The sequence below is a fragment of the Melozone crissalis genome, unplaced genomic scaffold (genome assembly GCF_028551555.1).
Source record: "Melozone crissalis strain CALT ecotype California unplaced genomic scaffold, PUWL_Pcris_2 ptg000012l_1, whole genome shotgun sequence".
Taxonomy (NCBI): domain Eukaryota; kingdom Metazoa; phylum Chordata; class Aves; order Passeriformes; family Passerellidae; genus Melozone; species Melozone crissalis.
The window spans coordinates 9661142-9675748 of NW_026535790.1; the positions used below are offsets into that span (position 1 = coordinate 9661142).

The 14607-nt window shown below is 38.4% G+C and overlaps 1 protein-coding gene across 1 annotated transcript; it reads right to left on the reverse strand.

Moving 5' to 3' along the window:
- Window positions 1-4682: 4682 nt before the first annotated feature.
- On the reverse strand, window positions 4683-7320 carry LOC128933860 (parvalbumin, thymic CPV3). The gene is made up of 4 exons (XM_054270978.1): window positions 7260-7320; window positions 6760-6892; window positions 6226-6335; window positions 4683-4708 (listed from the first exon to the last, which is right to left on the reverse strand). Exons 1-4 carry the CDS (start codon window positions 7318-7320, stop codon window positions 4683-4685), a joined length of 330 nt encoding a protein of 109 aa, XP_054126953.1.
- Window positions 7321-14607: the final 7287 nt, after the last annotated feature.

Here is a 14607-nt window from a genome sequence, read left to right on the forward strand (position 1 = left end):
TAGTTGCTTAAATAAACACCTGGGTAAGGTATAAAAGATAAAATTGAATACCTTATTCCGCCAAGTCATTTAGAAGAATGTACTAGTAAACTCTCTTAAAGTTGTGCCAAATTAAATCTGAAAAATACAATATTTATTGCTTTTTTTGGGTAATATTTCTTGATTTATTTCTTGTAATTATTTTCCTTCTGTTATTGTTTCAGTTTCTGTCATCACTCTAAGTTTCATTACCAGCAGTACCATGTATGTATTCTTCCTCAGCCTCAGCAGCTGGTGTATTCCTTGAGATTCCAACCCAGTGCAGTAGGAGCACTGTGTGGAATAGAGATGCTCTAAGACTGCAGCAATTTAATATTTAATGTGTGCACTGAAAAAGTGAACGGTGTAAGCCAGAGAGGGATGACCACTGTTTCCCCCAGGGCTGCTGCAGTCAGCTCCATCTCATCCCATCCCTACTTCTTTGTGCCATGGCAGCAAATCCCTCTGGAGTCAGCTCCATCCCATCCCTCCTGCCTTGTGCCATGGCTCAGCTTGCAGTTTGGATGTGTGGGTTCCTGGGTGTCAGTTCAGGCTCCTTTCCCTGGGTGCAGAGATCCCCACCACCTTGGCTGTCACATTTCCTGCCTGCACAGGTAATTTTAACCCAAACTGCTCAAGAGTGAGCAGCTCCTCCTGGACAGGCAGGAGTGACAGGACAGGCTGAGCCACACCACAGAACATTTCCAGACAGTCCAGCTCAGAAGGGCTGTAGGAAATGCTTCCAAAGCTGCAGAGAGAATCTGCATTATCATTTTGTGGTGTTTTCAGAGAGGTCACAGCAGAGGGTGACTCCTTCCCCTTGCCAGCAAAGCAGGATGAAGGAAGACCCTGCTGTGCTGAGCTCCCCAGCATTTCCCTGAGCAGGGTCTGAGGAAGGATCAGGCCAAATGTGTCAGGATGAGATATCCACATTCAGTAAATCTCGTTTCCTCCCCTACAGCTCTGAGTTAAAATTCAGCAGTGTGTGCAGTATGGCTCTTTCATTGAGATCTGTCCATTTGAAGGGTGCAGCACACTTGAGACAATTTCTGGGAACATCCAGTCAGGGTAGAACATATCAAACAAAAGGAGCCAAATTCCCCTCCTTGCCTGTGTTCCTCTGCAGGCAGGGAGGAGGTGTTGATCAGGCCAGAGGGGAAGTTAATTTGTTATACTACTCTGCAAAAAAAAGAAATTATGAAAATTGGTGGTATTGATTATCAAGTTTAATAATTTCTCACCAAAGAAACTAAAAACTAGCAGTGACTGTAGATTTTTGCTTGTGCTGGTTGGAATGTTTAGCTGTGTTTGTTCAGGACTTAGCAGGATGAACACCCTGGGCTGTGCCTTGGGGTGCCTGTTGGCTGCTGCAATGCCAACACTGCTGCAGGGAGATAATGTGGGGGTACATGGGCACTCACTGGGCATTGGGCACTCACTGTGAAAGGGGATTGCTGAGGAAGGTGTTTCCATGCCCAGCTTTCCCTAGGAAGGGAATTCATGTATGTGTAGTGATTGCTAACATATAATTCTGCTCAGTGCAACCTCATCTGCAACTTGACATTGCTTTTGGTGGAAGTATTTGTGAGAATCTACAATGAGCAAGTGATAACAAATTCAATTAAATTATTACATTTCTAATGTGCACATTAACAGGGCATGAAGAAACTTCGATTGTGGTTCCAATTTCATCCCATCTTCTTAATTGTATGTGCAGTAACACCACACCTTGACATTTGCAAAGTGGCATCAGATCACCCCGAGTTTGAAATGTGATTCCCAGCCCATGATTATGTAAAATTAAACTGCTGCATAAGTACATTGGGAATTTGCAGGACAACCCCTGCATCAAGGGACAAACAATTAACAGCTTTATGAGTGCTTTCCAATTTGTTTTTAAAAGTACAAGTACTTTTAAAAGTACTAGAAGTAAGAAATAGTACTGTGTAGACATATGTTTTGGTTTGTGGAGCCTATTTCTGGATACTATTTTGAGCACTTCCATCAGCTGTGTAGTGGCAGACTTCACAAAAAGGTGTGCTATAAATCACTCTGGGTGTTAGAGCTGACAGCTTTAAATAAATACAGCTGACAGCTCAAATGGCTGCTCCATTGACAGTATGTGGTCTAAATGTGTTAACAAATGCGTGGACTCAGCACTTTGGGATTAGTTTAGCAAATAAATTACAAAATAATGCTGTGACCCAGCAAAAAGCACAATGCCTGTGTATCCCTGGGCTGCAGGCTTTGTTAGCACTGCAACAGGCCAGTGGAGCTGTGTGGGAAAACACAAGAGTGCAGCTGGAGCTGGGCTCCTGCTGAGGCAGCCCTCACATCCCCCAGGCTTCTTCTGAGTGATATCAGGGAGTGTGAGCAGCACTGGGGGTGTCCTGGTGAGTAATGGCTTAATAATGGATGCATTTGCTTTGCAGGACCACAGATTCATAAAGGAAGGCAGTAACTTCACACTGGCTTGGGTTATGGTTAAGAGTACAAAGTTACTGAGTAGCAATTGTTGAGAAACTGCTTTCAGGGAAAACTTGAGATATTGAAATGTTTTTGTTTGTTTAATGTTACTAGCTTGCACCTGAAGAAAAGCTGGGAAGAGAAGATGAGGAAGGGGCTAGGCAGTTAAAAGAATTTTAGCTCTGAGGATGGATTGTATTAATAAGTTAATTATTTCCATTCTGAGCACTGCAAAAAAAATGACAATTACATTAAGAATGATGTCACAGTTTGACACATTAAGGCATGGCATTTTCTGCTTAGAGGTTGAATAAAGCTAATGGGTTTTTTTATATCTTAATTTTAACTGTTCACAAATACATTGCGCTGGCACAAGGTGTGTACTTAATGTGAACATGTAATAGCACTCTTGAGTCCTGCATTTTAAGGGAATCATAAGTATTCTAGTGCTTTCTAAAAATGTATTTTTAGAGCAGTTGTGTCTAGTGAATTATAGTGTGCAATGTACAACTGGCAATTCTGAAAACCAGGTGCAACTTCTATTGCAATCTGTAAGCATGGCTGCCAGTGATGGCTGATTTCTGACTGCTGCTTTCATGTCAAATTGTGGTGAATGCAGATTGATTATTGTTTCCATCCTATTTGTTAAATATATACTTACAGTTGGCTCCCGTGTCCATGTGTTAAATGTGGGTTAAAAATGGTCAGTATGTTTAGTTTTTCCTTCCTTGTCAGTCAATAAAACCCTGCCCAGGAGCTTTCTCAATGACAGGGGCCTGCCTGAAGCAGTGGGAGTTCTACATACCATGTCTCTAGGAGCTTTACCAGTGGTGTTTTGTTTTAGGCTAGGGAGCAGACCAGTATCTTTGTCAGTGAATAAATTCAGTTTATTACCATCACATGTTATATAAGAGCATTCAAAAGTATGATTTAATGTTTCAAGGATCCTGGGGAAGTGATGTTTTAATTTTAAATGTTTCCTCCTACAAGTCAACAAGTTTTCCCTTACTTGAATCTGGGGTGGGTGCTGTACTGCTGGGTTTTTAAGGTACTTTTTTCCTGATGGAAAGCATGGAAAGATTCTTTAACTGCAGTGCTTTGGATGTTTGAGAGATCTCAGAATATCTTGAGAAGGGCAAGTGTATTTTTCTGTTTGGTGACCTGCTCCAGCATCCTACTGCATCTCAGTGGAGAATAACAGAATTTGTGCTTGGCCAAATTTCTTTGTTGAGGTCCACAAAGACCTCAAAGGCTGAGACTTTGAAAGGAGCAGAGTGCAACAGCACCTGGAAAATTCTTTATTTTACAGGCATTTGCCTGCCTGATGTAACATGATTAGTCAAGGTCAGGACACTTAATTGTCAGTGAAATGGAGAGCAGTTTGTTTGTTACTTACATGTGAACTACTCCAAGACCCTTCTGTCATCAGAGTGGTTTCACTGCCAAAGACACACTTTATTTCTTGTGACTGTCCTGTGACATCCATCTTGTGTTCTGAGCATGGCCATGCTCAGTTCATGGGTCAGACCCTTGGCTTGTGTAAATCTGAAGAGCTCTGTTTAAGTCACTGATGCTCTAGAGATTTATATTCTAGAGCATGTTTCATAATGTTAAGAAGTAGTATCAAAATCCACTATTTATTTTCTATCAGTTTATATTATTTTAATACAATAAAAGAAAAATTGTAATGACCATGTTAAATGTACTGACTCTACCAGCTTACAAACAACTTTTATGTCAAATTATTGTATCAGAGCTCCTAGTCTTCAATGAAGATCTGAGTGTTCTGGGAACTTAAGCTTAATCCAGAAGGGCTATTGTAAACAGAACTCCCAAAAATTTTAAAAGATGTTCCATATATGAAGATCTGATAAGTTTAAGATCTTGGAGGGATTAACACTTTTGGTTTAAGAATTCTCACGTTTCAATATAGGAGTCAAAAAAATAGACACAGGCTACAGTATATGATTGATTTTTATTGGATATTTTTAAGGGAAGTGTCTGCTAAAGTAGAGGTTAAAACATGGTAAATAGTCCACACAATGAAAAAATCAGTAATCAGTGTTTCATTATGTTGCTAAGGCAGTGAAAAAATAACAGACACTGTCAAGATAAATAAGGGACTCCTGATTTTCAAGGTCTGGGAGTGTCTCCTGCAGATTCATCCCAATTCTCTCTGGTTTGGTCCTGTTGAACCTCTAAGCCTGCACCATTTCCTGGAATTCTGTGAAAGATAAGAGAATATTTATATGAAAGAAATATTAACATGAAAGGATTAGGAGTAAAGGATTAGTGGCTTATCAAGAGATTTAGAATAGGAATGAACATAAAAAAGTTATCTAACTGGTGATGATGACCAGGGAAGAAATGTGTGGACGAGAGGCATTGCCTAAACATCTCCTAAACACCACATGGACAGGCAGTGTGTTTTGCTGACTTACAGGGAATAATTCTATCTTCAGGGTAGTTTTGTTCTTCTCTCTGCATACACTGATCTTAGGCAAAAATCATGGAATGGCTTACATGGAATTTAAGTAAGAAGTAGTTAAGAGCTCAAGTAAAAATATGAAAAGCGAGTCCATGTGTTATATTAGCTGTTTGTAATGCTTCAGATATTGAGAAGTGTTGATTTAGGGCACAGCCTAAGCTAAAAACACTGTGCAGTTCCATGTAGTGTGATCCTGGGGTGGTGAGTTGTGCAATAAGATACTGTTATTTTAAAGATCCTTTAAATGTTTGGCTTCCATGAATTAGAGTATCTGATCAGTCCCACCCCTGAGTGATTATGTATCTGTATTAATATACAGATTGCTTCATAAATCATGTGTGTTTATTCTGGCATAGTTCCTAAGGAACTGGATTTCATTCCTTCCAAAGAAAGAAAGAGAGCAGTTCTGTCCTGCTAGTGCAGTGAGCTGGGGAATCTGCACGCTGGCACATTCCCTGCATGCTATTCCCTAAGCCCCTTTCATGCTGCTCTGGGCAGCTCACTGCTCTCATGGGGCAGGCTGCCATTAGCTGCAGGCCTTTGTGTGTGTGCTTTGTCTCCAAAACAGGGCACAGAAATATGGAATTAGGAGATCAGGAGGTTTCTGCACCGTGCAGCCGTTAAATCACACCAGTGTTTGCACATGGTGAGTGCAGTTTGCTGCTTCCTTAAACAGCTGCTCCTTCCTATCTGGATCTTAACCTGCCCCTGGAGATAAAGAGCAGCCATCCCTGCACAGATCCTGCTCTGGGATGTCTTACTGGGGCTGTGGCACTTGATCATTCTGTTATCCTTACATGCAGAGCAAATACAGAGCTCCATGCTGCATACTGAGAATGATTTCAGTGCCCAGTGGAATTTCTGTGGGGCAGGAGCTGCTGGAAAGGAGCTGATTATGAGCTGTTTGTTCTCCTGTACAGCTGGTTCTTTTGTCCTTGATTTTTCATTTGTGTGTTCCAAGTGATGCCAGTGCTACCTTACATTAGAGTGAGTGGGAGGAGAAATAAGGGGCAGTTCCTTTCAGAATACCTTCAAATATGGGAGTCAGTGGCATCAGGAAAGTTCCTGAAGGTTTTTTACTCGCTCATGAAAAGGAGTTGCAGAGATGAACCCCATAAGATCAGGGACCATTTCCACCTTTTAACAGGTTGGTACTCCAGGGTTTCAGTAAAATCTCTGGGAGTACATTAATGTACCATCGACAAAAGAGAATCCCACATCACTCCTCATTCTGTACTTAAAGCAGTCAATACCTTCAGCCCCAATTTTACCGTCCCCATCATGGTCTGCAGCTGCCAGGAAGGTCTTGGTTTCTGAGGCAGTTAACACTCTGGCTCCACACTCAAACCTCTGAAGGAAATACCTTGGGAGGAAACAACTTGAATTTAGATATTCACACCATAGTATTTTTATGGTTGTTGTGCAATCAAAGAAATAACTATCTCCAAATAATTTACCACAATAGCCAAGTCCTTAAAACAATGCTTCGTTTGGCAAGCTAAATCTTACTTGTTTGTATTTCTGCTTTATAAGTGCAACCCTGGTTGAATTGATTCTGTCCACTATGAAAATCCAGCCCCAGGGTGCTCTTTTGTTCTATACTGAGCATAAAAGGCAGGTATTACTAATCTGCTATTTTCTGAATGATCTATTTAAATATATCTTTCACAATCTGCTGAAGGTTTATCAACATTTAGCATTAATTGTGTTCACATTTACTGAAAGTTCTGGAATGGAAAAAGTGTTTATTTTTATTATATCCTCCAAGTAGTTAACAAAATCCTTACTTGAGCTCATCTTCCTCAATAAAGCCACTTTGGTCGTTGTCGAGGATCCGGAAGATCTCCTTGAGCTGGCTGCTTGTCTTTTTAGACATCCCACTGATCTGAAAGAATTTTTTGGGACTAAAGGAATCTGGAGCTGAAAATAAATTAATAAAGAAATTAACCCCAGACCACTGCATTCAGTGTTCCTAAACGGTCTGAGGATGATACTTTGTTACAATTTCATTGTTCTAAAGATGATCGGTAGGTGAAGCCTGTCAAAGAATGAATAAATTTGCAACACTGCCCCATACCCTCCTAAACATCCAACAGAATCATGTGAGAATAAGCTCCAAATTGACAATAAAAGCCAGTTATGAACAAACATACTGTGACAGCTGAGTAAAGAGATTACAGAAATCTCTTTAAAGTATGCACTTGTTCAGTATTCCTTTGGGACTGAGTAAAACTTGCCCCAGGTTACACAAAATAAGAGACTTTGAGATTTTGAATTGTTTTCTCACCTTGGCAGTCCCGCAGAGCAGCAGCGATGTCAGAAGGGCTTAGAATGTCTGTAAGGCTCATTTTAAACCTGTGCAAAACAGAATATTGCAAACAGAGTTTTGAAATACAAATGCATCTTACAACAAATTGGGTTTTTCTGTGTTTTGAAGATTACTATAAGGTCAACAAGAGTAGATGAATCTCATTGATCAGAGTGACATCTCTGGTATTCCTTAATGAATTACAAGTTTTAGTACATCCTTAAAAATGGCAGTTCAGAAATAATAGTTGTTGATGAGATGGATTACATTAACCATGTTGTGAGCTGATGATCAATATTTTATCATTTACCTACAACCTCTATAAATACAGCACATATTTAAACTCTATGTAACCATTCATCTAACAAATAGTCTTACTGGAATGCACAGAATCTGGCAACACAAGTAACAATACATGCAGTTGGAAAACAAAAGGCAAGAAAGTTTATTATCTCCCCCAACAGCTCTGAAGAATAAAAAGAAAACTGATACTTATCTTTGTAAAGCCCATCCATATGTAATTCCAGCAATTAAAATAAAAACCTTAGAACAATGGTTGTTGTACTTACTAATGGTGCAGCTCTGCACAGTAATTTTATTTAATTAATCTCAGGTCAGATGCTCACCTTTAGAGTTTTCTCAGCTAGGTAAAGGAAAAATAGCTGAGGAGATACCAGGCAAAATAGTAATGTTGGCTCTGGCTGGCCACTCTGTCTTATAAAGGATTCAAAAGGTGACAATAACCACTACTTGGGTTACACTTCCATGGATCAAATGTTTGAATTGAGACTTGGCTCAAATTTCTTCCTTAACTAATTAAACTTTTCTTTCTATTTATATCCTAAGATAATATGGACAAAAAGAACAGTTTTAAAAAAAAAAATCCACTAGTGCTTAATTAAGTACAACTGTGCCATCAAAACAGCCTTTCAGCTCCAAGTATGTTCACAGGCAACCTCTGCACCTGAGAGTCACTCTTTGGAAGATGACTCCAGCAGTCAAATCCTCGTGAAAAGAAATGAATTTGTTTGTTCCCTGGCTCTGTTGATCCTTTGGAATGTATGAAGGAGGTGGGAGATGACAGATTAGAGGTGCCAATGTGTCATTCTGACAAAGATAACTTGTCACCAGGGTAGAGGAAAGCATTTCTAATTTGGATGATCTTTCTGCAGTAAACTTCATTTTGTATTTCCTGACCATTTTCTGAATTACAGAAACAGAAACCAGTGTCTTCAGTGAGAGAAAACAATGAGCTAGGTAAAGCTGAATAAACTGATCTTGTCATCAGTATTCCTTGGAAGATTATATATAATCAGTTGGCCTACTTAATAATCCATTTTGAATATTTTGAATTACATGAAATCAATAATAGGCTTACTAGTTGTAGCTAGTTCTACAGGTTGTAGGAATCAGACTTTGTTAGTGTGGAAATAGTTGTATATACATTTTATAATACACTCACACAATCTATTTCATTAATAACAAAATTTAATTGTAGGTATAAATAAATGAGAGTTTATTATATATTTCAGGAGTATCACTTTTGGAACAAAAAACCTTAAGAAAATTCATAACAGTAGAAGGGAAGTTTTCCTTCTCAGACAAAAATCTGTTTCCATCTTTAAGGGGGTTTAAATGGGCAAAATTCTAGGATGGAGACCAGTAAAACTCACATGTATTTCGGTTAGTATTTATTGTGTAGTAGTCAATTGTGGCATCTAAACTGATGTTCTCTTACTCCATGAAAATGTTTTCATTTTTAAACCAATGGAAATAGCATGGTATGCCAAAGATGTAATATTTTTATAGTAGCAACAGTTACTAATTATACTGTGGAGCAGAGTAATAAATATAACTGAGCCTTGAAGTAAGTTAATGGACTACAGTGAATTTACTCCTGCTTGATTTCATGACAGTGAGAAAAGTGTAAATCATAGCAAATGTTCCATAGCTCTGTTTGAATTGAGATAGAGAAATGCAAGGTATAAGAAACAAAAAATGCAGACATAATTTAAATGATACTTTTCACTTTCTTGCTACTTATTTTTTATGTGAAGGAACATGGCATAAATCACAAATATTCAGACTTACCTTTGGGTCCCAAATGCAGCTGGCCAGGAACCACCAGGCACTTGTTCTATTGCTTCCAGTAGGAAAATTTGTTATAGTGACGTGGAAGAACACTTTAATGGTAAACCTAAGAACCCTGGACTGCTGTAAATTAGCATTTTGTGATTAAAACAAATTAAACAGTGCTGACTTGTACAAGCTGAAGCTCTGATCACAGATCTTATAGTGTCCTTTCCATTTATGTTTTTCATTCAGTGCTATATATTCATTTTGCTTTCTGCCTGAGATTTCCATGGCAGTGGCTGTAGGGATGAAGTTCATTCTGTGCTTTCTCCAGAACTATCCTGAAATAACTTTCATTCTCTTAGGTACCTTTTTACACTCTGTTGTATTTTCTCCTTTATGATCATCTCAAGTTAATATGAGTTTGAGGAGAGGTGTTCTTTTTCTACTGCCAAGATATTTCTAGAGAAAAAGGTTTTTCAGCCCTCTGTGACAGTGCCATGGATGTTCCCTTACAGGAAACTTCCTTTGTTTCTGCTGGCTCCTACACAGTACTCCTGGAATTGCTCTCTTTGTCTAAGTGTTTGACTTGCCATGCAACACTAATTATTGACAGTTAATGAGAACAAGGGAACTGAAACGGAGGAAAATGACAAAATCAAGGTGAGCACATAATGCTCAAGCTCAAAATAGATCTGCAACTAATTTGGGCATTGTTTAAAAATATAAGCAGATATTCAAAGAATGACATCTGGTTACCTCATACACTCTGGCATAGCAGAGTGCTGAGCTGGTTTTATGTGTATTCAACAGTTGTAGAATAGCCAGAATTAGTATTATATTAAAATATGATCTCAAATAAAATTGAGATAATTGCCATGATTGCTTTTGAAGAGATCTTTTAATGTTTGAAATTCAATGCTGGCAACAAAAGTGATGCTAATCCTGGCTGAAAGATGGTCTACAAAAGCCTAAAAGAGCTGAATTTCAGAATCAAGTTGATGTCACTGTACATCGATACAGGTGGGAATCTAGGGTTACTGGGTTTTATTTATTTATTAATGACACCTCATCTGAAGTACAGGTTTCCCTCCACTACAATTAGAATGCAATAATCAGGGGTTAGTATATGAAGGGATATTTTAATGAGATAATTTATTTTACATCTAAATTATCTGCCTGTTTTACTTCTTTCTTAGTTACATGTTAACTTAGGTGGTTGTAATTACTTTATGCATTCAAAAACTAGAGATCTATGGAAGTGTTTTTTTTTTTAAAGATGCTATGCAAACAATGTAACACTATAATGAAAATCCTCAATAAATCAACCAGAACAACAGCTGCTAAGTAATGAGCAGTTAACAACAGCTCAAAATCTGATGCAGAATATTAGTATTGCACAGTTTCCAGGAATGTTTAGCACTCATTCCTATGAAATTCAAGAAAAAAAAATTAGTTTTTGTTTGGTTGTTTTGGTTTTTTTTTTTTTTTTTTTGCTCTACGGGAGACATCTAAAAGTTCTGTTGTGTTGATCATCTGAATATTAATGCCCTTGCATACTTAGTGTTGTTTTTTTCACCTGAGGTGTCTTTATTAAATAATATTAAAGCCTCTTTTTTTTTCAGACTACCAAAATTAAACCTGAAGGTGTTACTCTGAAAAATACAGAATATTCATATTGATAAGTTCTTGCTAAGGTTCTAGGTTCTTTAGGAATCTAAACATATGAGACAATTGTCTTCAAATCAATTGCTATTTACTTCTCTAAGTATGGAGGAAAGCTGTGTTTTGGTAAAGCATTGACAGGTTGTGGACTGGTCTTGTACTCTCTGTGTTCTGGTTTGCATAAAGTACAGAGTTAATGAGCAGTGGCAATCAAGCAAAGCTGTGGCAGATGCAGAAGAAACATCAGCAGTTGTCTCAGGTGAGATCAGAGGAGAGGTGTTAACCTGAGACCAGCTACAAGAGTGTAAAGAGATGCTGCAGCAGCTATTCTCAAACCCACACAACTCCATCTTTCAGCCCTGCTTGTGTCAGGGCCAATGGTATCATGATCCTGGATAACAGATTCTGCCTTTGTAATGAGTTTGGAAGTAACTAAAATAGATACTCAGTAACCCCTGTGGTTGATAGTAGTGTTGATGTCTCAGTGGTGACAGCAGAGAATCTTAGTGTGTTCAAAGCCATAATCATTGAAAAGGACCTTGACAACAAAATGAATTAAATCCTGCCACTTCAAGCTGTCTCTTAGGGCAAATGCTTTAATCCTAGAGAAATAAAGAAATCATTACAGCGTTTAATTGGAATTGTTGCTTGGCCATTTCTAACAGAGAGGTCTGAGCACGTGCTGTAGTATTTGACTTTTTTGCTACAATGAAGGAGGAAGGCCAGGCCTCAGTGACAAAGCTTTCTTTCCCTGCAGCAGGTAGAGGAATTACCCAGAGCACTGAGCAGAGATCTGGACTAGAGAACCCAAGATACAAGATAGATTCTGCAGCACAGTGAGTCTGGAGCTAAAGGAAAACAGGTACTTCTCTCACATTAGGGGAATCCCATGTGAACTTTCCTCAGTTCAAATGATGTTCTTGTCAGTCTCTGGGAGTGAATTTCATTTCTGTTTTAAAATGACATCAGAGTAGACTAACATAGCTGAGTAACAGTGTCACTAGTTCAAAGAGTCTGGTCTGATAAACATATTTTTTCACTTAAAAAGCTGTCCTGGAAGATCTCTGACAGCATTTGATTTGTGTTTGTCTTTAAAAGCATTTGGAAGTTCTTCTGAGACTCAGTAATGCAATTTTCTGTCTCTGACCCTAAAGGTAATTGTCTAACATGTTTCTGTCTGCTGTCAGCATTATAGACAGTGTCAGATGGAGCCACCTTTAAAAATCTACATTGTTCAGGTTTTCTTTCCATTTTAGTAATAACTGTGCCTTAATGTTGGAGGCTGTGAAATAACCTGGATGCTGCTATTGTGCCATGTAAAAGATAAAAAGATAAGTACAGTTCTACTCTACTGTTACCAAAGGCTCTTTGCACATGGCTGCATTTCACTGTGCCCCACAGTGTAAGGAAACATGGTAAAATAAACCCAATTCCAACCTCTTCTGCATTCACTGCCTGTTCTCATTGATTTCAGGTGGATTTCAGCCATTAATTTAAGCAGTAGGAGGATGTGTAACCCTTAGTGAGGTTTGAAGTAAAATTACCCTGTAATTAGAGTTAACTTTATTGTAAATAATCATCAAAAGTAATTTGTTCAGCAGAAATGGGCTAAAGAAAGGAGGTTCAGGCAAACTGTTAAAACACATGCACCAAGCATGTGACAAAATTCCATTGACAAGAGGCAATCCCATATTTAAGGTCTCAGACCTCCAAATGTCTGACTCCAGCAGAGTTGTTCACTCTAAGGGAGCTGTTTGGGACTCTATGCCTGTGATCAGGCAGCATTATTTCCAGCTGAGGCACAATTTGAAGAGCTTTCTTAAATCCCATGGTAAGTAGTAACAGAAATTTCACAGTACCTGACAGCCGATGCGAGGAAGAGAGGAAAAGAAATTGAGTGAGTATATTCTTGTGCAAAGAAAGCAGCATTTTTCTCCTCTGATCTGTTAGTGGTAATGCTGGAAGAAGGAAAGGTCTAAAAACCTCTCTAGGCACAAGCTCTTCTTAACTTTCTGGAGTGATCACTGAAGCTGATACCAGACTTACCTTGTCATGAATTTTTTACTGTTCTTAATGGAATGGTAAGTGGTGAAATTGTCTTAGATTTGTAGGCCTAGCAAGGTAATCAGGGTGGAAGTAAGTGTGGTTAAATAAAGGAGCTGCCTGCTATCTCAGAAGTTATCTGAGCTGTCTGTGCTCTTCTCTCTTATTTAGCCATTAATGTTGGTACAATGCTTGAAAATGTCTGGGTGACCCATATTGCACAATGGGAACATAAAACATTATATCTGCTGAGAAACAAAGCATTTTCTGACAATAATAAGAGCTTTTAGCCCTGCAGTCAGGCTGCAGTTATTAATTCGGCAAAATTCCCTTTTTTAATTGCTCTTCTGGGATGACATTGAAATAATGAATGTCAATTTGCTTGAAGGATGATTCTTTTTTCACTCTTACAGAAAATTCTACAATATTAGGACCTGATTCATTCATTAGACTTAATGGAAATATATTTTTGGCTAATGTATAGAGCATGAACACATTATTGAGTATTCATTAAAGTCTTGTAGACTGCTTTAACTTTGTGTAATATGATGATTTCCCCAACATTGTGTTGATATTTCCTTCCTTTTCCATAATGTCTCATCATAAATATGTTGTGCATCAGAATCACAACAACATCAGCAGGCAATTTTGAAATTAAGATTTTTGATCTGCAAATATTGAAACATCATCTTGAATACCTCCAAGAAATGCAGTATGAGACACTCATGCCATTTTTTGCAAGGTTATTGTCCAGGAATGACTTTTCAAGAGCTCCAAATTTTTTTCCAAGAGTATGTAGGAGCAACTGTAGTGTTGGAAGTCTAATGTTTAGGATGGTTAAAGCCATCTAGATTTTTAAAAAGGCTGTTTGGTTGTGTGTTTATTTTGGTCACATGTGTAAGACAAAACCCTGATACACTGTGGTGTTTCATTAGGCACTATTAGCAATGAGTTCATTTTTGTAGCCCAGTTTGATTGCTCTGTGTGTTTATACTATGACAAAATTGTGGTGGCATCATCACACCCACACTTTTCAACCAGAACCCTAACCTAGTGCACAAAATGAACTTCAATTAGTGAGAAACTACTCAGAATTTTGCATTCTCCCCATTCCTTATGTCTGTCTTGCTGTTTCAATCTGTCTGTAAAGAAAAAAATTATTATTTTCTTAGCAATTTTTATAGCAATTTTTTACAGCACTTTTCCTTTTATGATACTTTCCTTACAAACATTGGTGCATTTTACACTCCTGTGAGATGTGGGCATTGTGTTATTCTCAGTGCTGAGAAGAAAAGCAGCAGAATGTTGATTATTTAGGCAACATTCCCCCATTTGCTCTTATGGAGCACTGGGACTGGTGTTTTTGAAGTGCTTTTTGCAGAAGTGGCAGGTGGGGCACGGGAATGTTGTAGAATTCATTTAAACACAGAACGCTGTTTTAGCTTCTCAGCAGTGGAACAATAGTGCCATCGGGTGGGCATGAAGGTGAGGGATTCCTTGGGGAATTCTGAATGTACTGTACTGCTATTTCAGAAATCTAAATTAA